This window comes from Anguilla anguilla, chromosome 3 (assembly GCF_013347855.1).
Source record: "Anguilla anguilla isolate fAngAng1 chromosome 3, fAngAng1.pri, whole genome shotgun sequence".
Lineage (NCBI taxonomy): Eukaryota > Metazoa > Chordata > Actinopteri > Anguilliformes > Anguillidae > Anguilla > Anguilla anguilla.
The window spans coordinates 64580687-64593980 of NC_049203.1; the positions used below are offsets into that span (position 1 = coordinate 64580687).

A 13294-nucleotide genomic window follows, 5' to 3' on the forward strand; every position below is an offset into this window, starting at 1 on the left:
TTAAATTACAGATATCTACACATTCTTTTAAAATCCCATAAAATGGCAACAATGTTGGCAGTTAAAAACCATTTAATGATGGGAAGAAACTATATAAATCCTGTTACTGTATAAATCATCAAATCAAGCTTTATTTATAGAGCACGTTTCATACAAATTTGTGCTTAACACAAAATAAAAAATCAAACTCATTAAAAGGATTAACATATATACATATATATCCTGTTATTTTATGAGATGTCTGTTACATAATGACTTACTACCTTTTACATGGCTGTAATCACAGTGAAAAATACTGATTATTTTACAGCGTACACTAAGAACCAAGCTAGGGAGGAAAGTTAATTTAGACTTCCTTGCGCCTTTGTCCTGGAATAATCTGGATTTACATTCTTGCTTTTAAATATTTGTATTCTTTCTTTTTGTTGTGTTTCACTGATGTTTGTACAGTTTTCTGTATATACTGAGAACTACCTGTATATCTCAATGGGCCTGCCCACTGCAAAACAACATGGAAAAATGGCAGGCCCTCTGGTGGCTGCCCAAGGTTATGCTCCGTGCTCCTGGTAACTGGAAAGCAGTTCCATCCTTTTGCATTGTTTCTACTCCCGTAAGTCATACATCTACAACATGTTAGGGCCGCACTGGCTTGTGCAAGTAGCAAAGAAAAGTACAAACAGATAAGGCCAAATACTGAGATCTGCCACCACCAATCTGACCTAGCAAGCCTGTGTCCCCCAAAAGTTATCAAGACCACTGGCAATAGGCCTAATATATTTCATGCCAAAATAATTCTGATACATAACTGAGTGTGTCAGGAAAGCACACAGGAACTTTAGCCTTCCATTTTATATTAATGAAATGATAGTTGAGAAGATAGTTGAGACTTTTGGGGGGTACTTTGTTTTTTCAAAATGGTATGGCAGAATGATTTTTTTGATGACTTTTAGAAGTGGTATGACAAAAGCAACATTGCCACACCTGCGACAGTATCCATGGTTGTGTCTCAAACGTTGTTCCAAACATACACTAAACAAGAACTTCCGATACCCGTTCAATAAGTAATATTTCCAGATCTCTCATTTCTAGAAATGGGAGACAAACACATATATTTTATATTATTAGAAATGTTATTTGGTTATAAATTATAGCAGATTCTATTGAATGTCTATGTTTTCTAGGTCTGATTTGAATTAAATGCTAAGATTGTTTCTATGTATTGCAATATTCTTTCCAACAACACTTTCTATTTGTTCCATTATTCTTTCTACCTACAGAAGTTTAATAATGGACCAACCATCCCCATAGTGTGTGCCAACCAACCCCGTGTTGGGGATGGTTGACACCAGCGCACAACACAATTTTGATCATTAATAAAATAATTCTATAAACGACGTGCTGACATATTAAATCCTTCGTTTGTTTCTGGTTAGATTACTGTAACATATGGTAGGCCTGAGAAATACTACCGAGAGTGAAAATTGTACCAACCAACCCCGGTCTCCCCTACCGTAAACTATCCCAACCATTCCAAATACCATGGATTTAAATTCACTGCTGTAGGCTAGCTCACCAGTTATAGCGACGTTCATTTACATTACTGTTCGACTAGTGTGATGTTCTTCTTCCTTTTTTTTAAATTATGCCCATCTATTTATATATTTGGTTAGGAATTATTAATTTATCCAACTTGAATATCCTCTTGTGACGGAAGACAAATTTACCTGATGTAATAAAAGTGTAATTTCACCCTTTCAGGTTGACCTTCACTTCGCGTGTTTTGTCAAGTCCCCTTCTGCCCACGAATAAATTGTCTCCAATTTTGCTTCTAAAACGAAATTTTATATATTCTTAAGTCTTTAGACTATTTTTTATATACATCAGAAGGTACGCATGTAGTATACAATGTTGAAATAAATTAAAATTTTACATTAAAAGGGTGTAATTAGAATCAGGCTGTCTTTGGGCTGCTGCACATGGGTCCATTCGGCGGTGCACGGTGCAACCCATGTGTTGGATAATTCCAGAAGATCGCAGTCGCAGGGTAGCGTGGAAAGCAAGTTCACTCTGACTGGGCACATTCGTAAACTCACTGAAGAAAGTCTTTGGTTTACTATTTAACATTTTTTTCCAAACAGAATTGGCAACCTTCAGTGGTAAATCAGATTCTGCGATATACAGCCTGATTTCTCTTGAATTACACAGCACTATCTTTCAGTCGGCCTTCATTTTACAAATTTACTAGAACGATCCGTCGTCATGATGCTGAATGCAGTCCGCACCGCTTCAAGAACACTCTCGTGTTCTAAAAACAGCTCACGGAATGCTTCTTCGTTTGTCAAGAAGGTAAGCTAACAGACTAATCGTACTCGGCTAGGTTGCTTAGATAAACCACCCAAAAACCTATTCGAAATGTGCTTGAATTTATGAAAGTTGTCACGTTACTTTGCAGTGACGCAAATTGGCTGGTGCCCGGCCAGCTAGCTCCCGCTAGCGACTACATAACTCTCACTACATGCTGTTAACTAGCTGAGGACATTGCATTACATTAGCCAATGAGGTTAATTTTTTTAAAAACATTGGTAATGCAAAAGTGATAAATAGCTGGCTGATTTATAATTTAACTAATTTAGCTATTTACACACACTGGTCCTTCCAGCACGTGATTGTTTCCTTACGTAATTTTGGGGTGCTTATTCACAAGCCAGCACAAGAAAGTGTCATGCGAACCTTCTATTTTTATTCGACTCCGTGTATTTTTTGTAAAAGTGTCTTTGGTGGCTTGCTAGGTTCTTCTTTATTTCCAATTCGATGCCCCTAGAATACGGCGATGGCCTCAATCAACTCCTTGTTTTACCTGTCAATGGTTTAGCTAGCTACCTACATTAGCTTGTTAAATTGGCCTAGCCACATTATCATTTGGTTAAGATGTTTTCGATCCTGAGTAGCCGCCTAAGTAACGGCCATGTGCTGGGTTGAATTCGCTGTCAACGCGTGAAGGGGATAGTTCATTCTGTGTGGAATATTGGAGAATACAGATGCGTCTGTGACCTTCACGGTAGCAAGCTAGCCGGCTAGTGCTACATATGCACAACCCGTTCAATTTCTTAGGGGGGTGGTTGCTGGCTTGTGTGTTTCTGAACGGTTATATCCCAGTGCTATACTTGTATATGTTTTTTCTGACATCCATTAACGTTTAATGGCGCATTTTTGTGTATCAATGGAGGTAGCCTATTGCGTTTGGAAACTCGAAATAGTATGATTAACGTTATACATGTTCATCAGTTTAGTGTCACTTTACTCTAGTGTAATATTGAAGTGGGTTGAGCTCACGGATTGTATCAATTCTGCCACAGGTGCAGGTAGTTGAAAAAAATTTAAACCAGAGTTTAACAGTGTTTCTTTGCAGGCGTCCTGGAACGGATTGAGTCAATATGGATTACGAAATGTTGCCAGACGTGACTATGCGTGAGTAAACTAGACTTTACACCATCTGATTTCTTGAATTATGGATATCATCCATTTATCTTGTAAATTTAAGTGCTATGACTGGATGCCTTGACCGTATTAGGTCCTCTATGTATTTTTTTACATGTTTTCCTCTGTAATGTCATTTACAACAGATCAGAAGCTATCAAAGGGGCAGTCATTGGAATTGACTTGGGAACCACAAACTCCTGTGTGGCTGTTATGGAGGGCAAGCAGGCTAAGGTAAGATTGATACTATTGCTTTCTTTCAAGCCAGTGTTCAGTTCATCTTTATGAAGTTTAAGCAGTGGGTCTTCTGTCTTCACTGCAATACTACCTGTTGGAAATTGATTTTACATACTCGGCTGATAATTAGCTGTGGTTATGTAACATTTAACATAATTTTGTTAAAACTCAGGCTGTTCATCACACAAAAGCATTATTTAGATGTTTTGAGTGTTGATGTAAGTATCTGTCAAAGTTTGACTTGAGTCCTGTCTGTGAGGAATTCTGCTGCAAGATGTGGCAAGGCAAGATGGCCGCTGACTTGGCTGCCTTTTTTTTTTCTTTTTTCTTTTCTTTTTTTGGCAGGTTCTGGAGAACGCAGAAGGAGCAAGGACGACCCCCTCAGTGGTGGCCTTCACCACTGACGGCGAGAGGCTGGTGGGCATGCCAGCCAAGCGCCAGGCCGTCACCAACCCTCAGAACACCCTGTACGCCACCAAGCGTCTGATTGGCCGACGCTTTGACGATCCCGAAGTTCAGAAGGACCTGTAAGTTTGCCTCAAAACGAGAGGCTAATGGGAGTGGTGTAGCTTTATCTCACAATACAGAATGTGTACATTTGCCCTGATCCATTTAAAAATGTTTTTTGTGTGTGTGTGTGTGTGTGTGTGTGTGTGTGTGTGTGTGTGTGTGTGTGTGTGTGTGTGTGTGTGTGTGTGTGTGTGTGTGTGTGTGTGTGTGTGTGTGTGTGTGTGTGTGTGTGTGTGTGTGTGTGTGTGTGTGTGTGTGTGTGTGTGTGTGTGTGTGTGTGTGTGTGTGTGTGTGTGCGCGCAAAGTGGTTGGGCAGGATGGGAGAGATGTTTTAAGGATCCTTTCCCTCTGCTTCATATCTACAGGAAGAATGTTCCCTTCAAGATCGTTCGTGCCTCTAATGGTGATGCCTGGGTCGAGGCTCATGGGAAAATGTACTCCCCCAGCCAGGCTGGGGCCTTCGTGCTGATGAAGATGAAGGAGACTGCAGGTAAGCTAGGGGGTAGTAGTGTTGTTTCAGCTCTGGTGGACTGCCCCGGTGCCTGTGTAGTGTACTTACTGCGAGTTTGTCTCGTGGACACGGTCAAGCATTAATCGGCAGGCTCTGCGTTGTGACCTTTCGACAGAGAACTACTTGGGCCACAGCGTGAAGAATGCCGTCGTCACCGTGCCGGCATACTTCAACGACTCCCAGAGACAGGCACGTACCGCCCTTTACACCCCAGTCTTTGACCGTAGCCATTTTGCCACTCTGTAGGTCAGTCATTCCATTGTCTGGTCATTGCCTCGTTGTTTGGGCGGCAGTGTAGCATAGTGGATAAGGAACTGTAAGCGAAAGGTCGTAGGTTCGATGCCTGGGTAGGACACTGCTTTTGTACCCTTGAGCAAGGTACTTAACCTGCATTGCTTCAGTATATATCCAGCTGTATAAAATGGATGCAATGCAAATGCAATGTAAAAAGTTGCGTAAGTCGCTCTGGATAAGAACGTCTGCTAAATGCCTGTAATGTAATGTGATGCAATGTTTGTCGAGATACAATAGCTACTCTTCCCCCCCCCCCCATATCCCTTGATAAAGGTATTCCCCCCCCCAAGTGCTGTTTATATCGTCATTCACGATGGGGTTGTTCTCTGTACTTAGGCCACAAAGGATGCTGGGCAAATTGCGGGGCTGAATGTGCTGAGGGTGATCAACGAACCCACTGCTGCTGCTCTGGCCTACGGATTGGACAAGACCCAGGACAAAATGTAAGCACGCTATCTCTGTAACTGGCACCGAGGAAGGGTTTGGCAGTCCCGAAAACAAAGGTGAAGGACTATAAACATGCCATGGGTTTCCCATGCCTGTGAGAAATCCTAAAAAAAAGAAAACTTTTGGAAAAATATATTCCAGGACTTAAAAGTTGCTCTGAGGGATTTCAGACAAACGCCTTAAAAGAACTGACATTTTATTTGTAGATTTTATTTTTTCATGTAAGTTTTGCCCTTTGAATTTATTCTGTAGGCCTTTTCACATTCTACTCAAAATAGTTAGAGATTGGATTCAGGGTGACAGCAGATCTGTGGACAATGTTAATTTTCAGGAATATAAAGGCTGTTTGTATTTCTCTTCATTGAGGGTACACAACACTGCTGCTGCAGCATACTGAACAGTTTTTTGGGTTCAGTTTATGGGTTCAAATAGAACTCATAGAACCCAAAGTCCTTGAATTGGCAGCATTGTTGAGGGTGCAAGAGCTGATGTAGAAACTTAAGACCTAACTTTCTCTGCTGAATTTAAATACCAACTTTAATAAATTCACTTTTTTTGACAGTGAAAAAGCGACATTGTTCCATAGTGATCACATTCTAGTTTCAAGCACAGTGCATTGTCTTCCTCTCGACATTTAACTGTTGGAACCTGTTTTTTTCCCCCCAGTATCGCAGTGTATGACCTGGGTGGCGGTACCTTCGACATCTCTGTCCTGGAGATTCAGAAGGGCGTGTTTGAGGTCAAGTCCACCAACGGAGACACCTTTCTGGGCGGGGAAGACTTTGACCAGCACCTGTTGATGCACATTGTCAAAGAGTTCAAGAGAGAGGTTAGTGTGGGGGGGGGGTGGCATGGACTTGTGACAGTGGTCCTGGAGTAATGCTGTCTTTTCTGTGTCAGTGACAGTGTGGTCACCAGAATCCGGTTGTCCGTTGAGTTTATTGATCCATACGAACCCTCTGAGTCCTAGTTGTTAATGCACTCACCAGTAGTTGCACATTTCTAAGTTGCAGTTATTCGCCTGTATTTTTATTATTTCGCTGCAGGTCGAACCTCTTCTGAACATATTCATATGCAAAGCTGTGTAGAATGGTCAACAGCAGTCACTGATTTGTTCACACGTCAGTTCACCCTTTCCAGTAATTTGAAAGAAATAATAGTCTTATCCTAAACGGTTATTTTGTCAGAGGGGGATACCTGTTCATACCTGGTTTTTGTACGTTCTTTCCAGTCCGGTGTGGATCTCACCAAGGACAACATGGCCCTGCAGAGAGTGAGGGAGGCAGCGGAGAAAGCCAAGTGTGAGCTGTCCTCTTCCCTGCAGGTGAGAAGAAGTGGTTGGAGCTCCATTTTTAAATCCGACCAACCTGCCTGAAATTTCTGTGGTGATCGAGTGCATTATGGGATGTGGCAGTCTTCCAAAAATCTTGTTTACCCCAAATGCCTTTATAGCAAGTAAAATTTTGTAATGAATTTGTCATGGTTTGTCTGAAGTTGTGCTGCTGTAATAGGTCAGTTAAGGTTAAGCTGATCTTATTGGGCTGTTTGAATTTTACAATGTGAAGTCATGAGGAATCAAGGCTGCGTCTGGTTGGTTGGCCAAGTCAAGACCAACTGTGCCCAGAACTAGAAATGTAAAAAATGACAGTTAAGAATTTTACAGGCGAGAAATGGAAATTGAATGGCTCTTGAATGCCGATAGATAAGTATCCAAATGACAGAGTTAAGCATACAATTTACTATGGGTTAAAAACAATTTACTACGGGTTTAAATACCCAAAGCAAATTGCATGCGCTTTATGCATAAATACGGATGTCAGACAGGTAGCTTGCTGACACAGCCAGCGTAGGTAATGATTATCAGATGTCCGTGCCTTTTGGCCTGGTTTCCTTCTGGGCCTTATCAGGCTGGCGCAGGAGTGAGGTCACTAAGTCAGCGGGAACCCCAGCGGCAGTCAGCTGCGCAGGCCTGCCCCGTGCCTGAGCCAGTGTTACTCTGCTGGGAGAGGAAGGCGCCGTCGCTGTGGCCAGGCGCTGGCAGACACTGTTTTAGTGGCTGCCGATGCCAGGCTGCGACGGTGCTGCGCCCCTCTGAGAGTGGGCTGTGCCCCACACATTGGGGGCAGCCCTAGTCTGGGGGGCGAACATTCGCCACGCAACAGGGGCGCGCGTCGCGCCCAGCCGCACGGCTCGACACGCGACCCTAAATCCCTGTCTCTTCCCCCCCCCCCCCCCCCCCCCCCCCCCCCCGCAGACCGACATCAACCTGCCGTACCTGACCATGGACGCGTCCGGGCCCAAGCACCTGAACATGAAGCTGACCCGCTCCCAGTTCGAGGGCATCGTGGCCGACCTCATCCGCCGCACCGTGGCGCCCTGCCAGAAGGCCATGCAGGACGCCGAGGTCGCCAAGAGCGACATCGGCGAGGTGCTGCTGGTGGGCGGCATGAGCCGCATGCCCAAGGTGAGCGCTGGTTCGGTCCGCCCGCTCGCGCCCGCGCCTCACTCCCGTTGGTGTCTCACTGCTCACCCGCGCGACTCCCGTCTCTCCGCCCACAGGTGCAGCAGACGGTCCAGGACCTGTTCGGCCGCGCCCCCAGCAAGTCCGTCAACCCCGACGAGGCGGTGGCCATCGGCGCAGCCATCCAGGTAAATATGTTCCCTCGGAACCACTGATTTCCCTCTTGCTGACCCCTCCACGGTCAAGGACTAAATCCCACAATGAGGCTGTTTTTAGCGCATAAACCTCTGGATTTTAGAACAACCTCTCGCTAGATCTGAGGGCATCTGAATCAATTAAAACATTCAAGTGAAATCATAAGGTCTACTTTTTTTCCACTTTCCTTCAATTCATTATTAACATTTTTTTGTAAAGCACATTGAATTGCAACTTACTATGAAATTTGCTATATCAAGTTAATTTTTTTTTTTTAATTATTAATTATTATCGTCATCCAGGGTGGAGTGCTGGCCGGTGATGTCACCGACGTGCTCCTCTTGGACGTCACCCCCTTGTCCCTCGGCATCGAGACCCTCGGCGGGGTCTTCACCAAACTCATCAACCGGAACACGACCATCCCCACCAAGAAGAGCCAGGTGAGGACCGCAGTTGCTTAAAAGCAAAGCCCTTTTTCTGCATGCACATAAGAAGTGTAGTATAATGGGTAAGGAGCTGGTCTTGTAACCTGAAGGTTTGATTCCTGGGTAGGACACTGCCGTTGTACCCTTGAGCAAGGTACTTAACCTGCATTGCTTCAGTACGTATCCAGCTGTATAAATGGATGCAATGTAAATGTTATGTGGAAAAGTTGTGTAAGTCTTTCTGGATAAGAGTGTCTGCTAAATGCCTGTAATGTAATGTAGAGCGAGCATGCAGTTGCATTTGGGTTCATTTCCCCTGTGTGGGATTATACTGTAGTACTGCCATGGTAATTGTGCTCACGTTTTTCTGCCCTTGCCAGGTGTTCTCCACAGCTGCTGATGGACAGACGCAGGTAGAAATCAAGGTGTGCCAGGGAGAGAGAGAGATGGCTACAGACAACAAGGTCCTGGGACAGTTCACCCTGGTACGCACCTTGCCGCATCAAACAAAACGCAACTCAGAATACAGAAATGAGAAGACTACGTTCTTTTGTCCTGGGTTGTGTCTTATGTCTGTTCCTTTTTTGAATTACAGGTGGGGATCCCCCCTGCCCCCCGAGGAGTGCCCCAGATCGAGGTGACGTTCGACATTGACGCTAATGGAATCGTGCACGTGTCGGCCAAGGACAAGGGCACTGGCAGAGAGCAGCAAAGTGAGTCAATCCCCCTCTGTCTCCCCCCCCCCCCCCCTGTTTTCGGCTAGTTTTTGTTTTCTTTGGCAGCTGTGCTGTGATGTCTTTACCAACACATCATTCTGACCCATAATATGGGGAAGGTTCTTGTCTAACTGAGCACAGCTGCTGACAGAGAACTGTGTTATGGAAAGCAATAAGAAACTTATGTAGTAATGCAGTTAAGATTGCATGTTCATAATCAGTGTTCGCGCTAGCCTGTGGAATGCTGTGTCTTTGGAATGCAGGGCATTTGAAAATCTGAATTTTGCACCAGTTCACATATTTTAGCCATAATATGCCAACTCACAATAATAACATAAAAAATGTTAGCGTGAAGTGGGGCGAAATAATGAGATTACTGGGATGAAACCAAATTTTTTCCAGACAGGCTTTTAAAAAAAAAAAGAAAGAAAAAAAAACCCCTAGGAGCGAAAATTTACTTGTGTTGAGCAAGCTAACTAGAGCGAGAAATCTGCTTCTCTTTGGATCTCTCAGTGCTACCAATGGTGGTGTAAATATTATGATTATTCAACAACATGGACAGCATTGAAACAGGAGTAATTATTTTGTTGTGGTTCAAGTCTGGGTCATTGCCTGTTAATAATTTAAAAAAAAAAAAAAACCCCAGACCTCGGACTATCTGCATTTGTAGAACACAGTGTATCTTTCCCCCTGGACCTTGGTTCTTTTTTTCTGCATAAAAAATGCGGAATCCTGCGTTAACACGACCACTGATCTTCAGTTTGCTGCAAACTCTTCATCTACAATGAAATCCTTTCTCCCCTTTACTATACTAATCCTGTTCTGTCCTGTCTATCGTCCAGTTGTAATCCAGTCCTCTGGTGGGCTCAGCAAAGACGACATCGAGAACATGATCAAGAACGCAGAGAAGTACGCTGAAGAGGACAGGAGGCGAAAGGTAGGTCTAGCAACCGTTTTCCCATCCATTCCCGGAGTGCGCTGTGCTTTATATATGAGCATCATGCACGTTGTTGTTCCCACTTTATGGATTACTGCTCATGAGCAAGAAGTTTGCTGAATCTCCAATCAAGAAACATGTATGATTTCATAAACCGTGGCCCATTGCTACATGTAAAATTACTTGGTGACCTTAATTGTGGTGGCTTGCGCCATTTTGTGTGGCCCTGAACTCATGTGCTTTGCCCTCTTTACCACAGGACCGGGTTGAGGCGGTGAACATGGCCGAGGGCATCGTGCACGACACGGAGTCCAAGATGGAGGAGTACAAGGACCAGCTCCCTGCTGACGAGGTAAATATTTCTTGGAACGGGGTGGGGTGGGGTGGGGGACGGGGCGGTAGAACCTGTTGCTTGTCCATATATCATCAGCACGTGCCGAATGAGGCCCCTCCACTAACGGTTTTCCCCGCTCTCTTCCAGTGCAATAAGCTGAAGGAGGAGATAACCAAAGTCAGAGACCTGCTGGCGCGAAAGGACACCGAGACCGGAGAGAACATCAAGCAGGCCGCCTCCAACCTTCAGCAGGCCTCTCTCAAACTCTTCGAGATGGCGTACAAGAAGGTAACGGCGTCTGTGGCCCGAGTTGTCATTTCCATATGCTGTGACCAAAAACTGTGTCATCGTTTGCGGGTGTCCTCTGCCATAAGAGCTGTAAGGGAAATTTCCCTGCGTGTCTGCTTGTTGAGTTTGTTTTGCTCAACAGAAGCTTTTTGGCAGCGGATCCCAGATTGGCTTATCTTGTACAGCCTGCCATGATTGGTCAGAATCCGTTCCTGTAAAGCTGACCATTTGCTGTTACGTCTTCTGTCCACAGATGGCGTCGGAGAGGGAAGGCGGCAGTGGCAGCTCAGGGACCAGTGGGGAAGAGAAGAAGGAAGGCCAGCAGTAAAACCCCTTTTGCACTTAGGATTGTGCCAGAGACAATGGGACTGAAGGGCTTGGGAATGTAGACCTGACGTTATCCCGAGCGGCTATTGCGTTGAAGTCATTCTCACATACTGTGTTTTTGCAGTACGCTATACAGTATACAAATGCCATTGTATGCCTCCCCTCCCCCTTTATAATTTAACTGTTAAAAACAAAGAAAAAAAGAAGTGTAACATCAGAATTTTTAAACTTGTTTTCTTTGCCTCTATGTTGTGAAATAGTAAAATGTCTAGTAATTATTTGTTGCCTGTGTTTCCCTTGGGCTGATTTTCCGGATCAAACAAAATCACACTTTGCTTTGTTGTTTGCAATTCTGCTCGTGTCTTTTTGCTGTCAAGGTAAGGTTTTCCATGTGGAGATTATTTGGGTAATGATGAAGCAAGGCCATTCCATCCCTCGATTTAGACATCGGTAATTTCACAAATTCAAATGTATGGGTGGAGTTTCATCTCTGCGCAAAGAAAAGGTGCAACTTGAAGAAAGGCTGAATTTGATGTACCTTTGAGTTCCAAAAAGAACGGCGGCAGTCTCTATTAGCTGTGCAAAATGGTGAAAGGCACTTAGATTTTCTTATTATAGTTGACTCAAATGGCTTTGAGTGAACGCTAATTTAACAACTTGGGATGCATATCCTGTTATCATACCCTTATTTTGAGAGTTCAGTAAGTTCTTGTATGGGTGTTTAGTAAATGGCAATGCCCATGCGATTATGTAGAGATGGAGCCTTGGTCAGGTGTGCACATCGTACAGTATACTACTTTAAATCTATCCATGGTCCATTACAAGCGGTATGTTCTGATACATGGCCTGCCGGTACTGTCTGGTCATCTTAGTTACTCCCTTTTGTGGTACATGGTATGCTTTGCGATCATTTGTATATAGTTTTGCGACACTGTAAATCAGAGTCATTTAAGTTGACAGACTTCCACAAGACAGTAATGAGGAAGGAAGTGGCTGTTTTTTTTCCATACCCAGGTTGCGTCCCCTCTGAAATTGGGTCTTAAAACTTGCTGCTTGTTAGCCAAATTGTCAGTACAAAATTGAAAAGCAAGTTTGTGGAGGAATGGTTCATGTGAAATTGTAAAATGTGAAAACTATTATCTTAGGGTTTAGAAAATGGTGGTGAGGAGTGTGTTTTTGGAAGATGTTTAAGTCTCAAGAGGATTTAAATGCTTCCATTATAAACTTTTATAATAAAAAAATAAAATTTCAACATGGAAATGTTGTGTTCTGTGGTCTGGTGGTTGTTCGTATTCACAAGCCTTATGAGCCTATGAGGCTTACCAGTTCAATGAAGATTTGAGATGACCCCAATTTACTGAGATGTATAATTTGCTAATAAACCTGGGGACAGTATATTGTTTCTTGTAATGATCTCATGAAGTTGGAGGCAGAGAATCTGGCCTGCTCAACCTGATATTATTGAATTAAGGTAGCTTAAACTCGATGAACCCAATCCGCAATCAAAGGAAAACATTCTCACTGAAGTTCCCTTTCCACCTCGTCTTCTGGCATGTCAAAATGAATGAGTCACTGTTGACTGCTGTTTAAAATGACCTGTGTAGTTTGATGGTGTACAAGCATCAACATTTGCCTGTCTGCAAAATCAGTGTACATCCACATCTTTCTTAGTAGCTGCTTTTCAGAATGATGTTAAATCCCATAGAAAGTGAAATCCTTAGAAATTGTGATGAACAGATGAATGAATGGCTTATGGTCTCTCAGATATTTCAACAATTAAAGTGCTAGTTGCTTATACTGTGTAACTTTACTTTTTAAGACAATGCCAGCCTTCCTTTTGAACAATATCAAATTTGAATTCTTTTATGGTAGGGCTGAATTTTACTCAACAACCTCTTAAATTTAGCAAAGTTGTTTATCCACAAGTGTATTTTTTAAAAATCCCAACCAACTTATATTATCTTCATGAAAGAACTGCGGTTACTTTATGGATCTCTAATACTTACGAAAATTAAACATGCTCATAAATTTTCTTTTTTCATGATTACACTTTTTTGCGTTAATATTTTTTATTTTTTCTTATTTTTTATATTGTTCTTGTATTGACGCATACTGCATTATTTTATCTTGTCATT

The 13294-nt window shown here is 43.3% G+C and overlaps 1 protein-coding gene and 2 non-coding genes across 3 annotated transcripts; all 3 read left to right on the plus strand.

The window, feature by feature from the left end:
* The first annotated feature begins 2009 nt into the window (after positions 1 to 2009).
* hspa9 (heat shock protein 9) lies at positions 2010 to 13203 on the plus strand. The gene is made up of 18 exons (XM_035409535.1): positions 2010 to 2346; positions 3410 to 3468; positions 3624 to 3711; positions 4060 to 4241; positions 4590 to 4714; positions 4851 to 4924; positions 5366 to 5472; positions 6143 to 6305; positions 6708 to 6800; positions 7731 to 7940; positions 8036 to 8125; positions 8435 to 8572; positions 8938 to 9042; positions 9153 to 9270; positions 10116 to 10210; positions 10470 to 10562; positions 10692 to 10832; positions 11086 to 13203. Exons 1-18 carry the CDS (start codon positions 2260 to 2262, stop codon positions 11158 to 11160), a joined length of 2043 nt encoding a protein of 680 aa, XP_035265426.1. The 5' UTR covers positions 2010 to 2259; the 3' UTR covers positions 11161 to 13203.
* On the plus strand, positions 7421 to 7625 carry LOC118224426. The gene has a single exon (XR_004764650.1). It is a non-coding gene; the product is annotated as a small nucleolar RNA SNORA74 (small nucleolar RNA).
* Positions 9342 to 9413, plus strand: LOC118224429. Its single transcript, XR_004764653.1, has one exon. It is a non-coding gene; the product is annotated as a small nucleolar RNA SNORD63 (small nucleolar RNA).
* Positions 13204 to 13294: the final 91 nt, after the last annotated feature.

Coding starts and splice junctions, on each gene's coding strand:
- hspa9 (XM_035409535.1), top strand. CDS start 2,260: ATGATGCTGAATGCAGTCCGCACCGCTTCAAGAACACTCTCGTGTTCT. Junction 9,043..9,152: donor TCCTGGGACAGTTCACCCTG/GTACGCACCTTG, acceptor TTTGAATTACAG/GTGGGGATCCCCCCTGCCCC. Junction 9,271..10,115: donor CACTGGCAGAGAGCAGCAAA/GTGAGTCAATCC, acceptor TCTATCGTCCAG/TTGTAATCCAGTCCTCTGGT.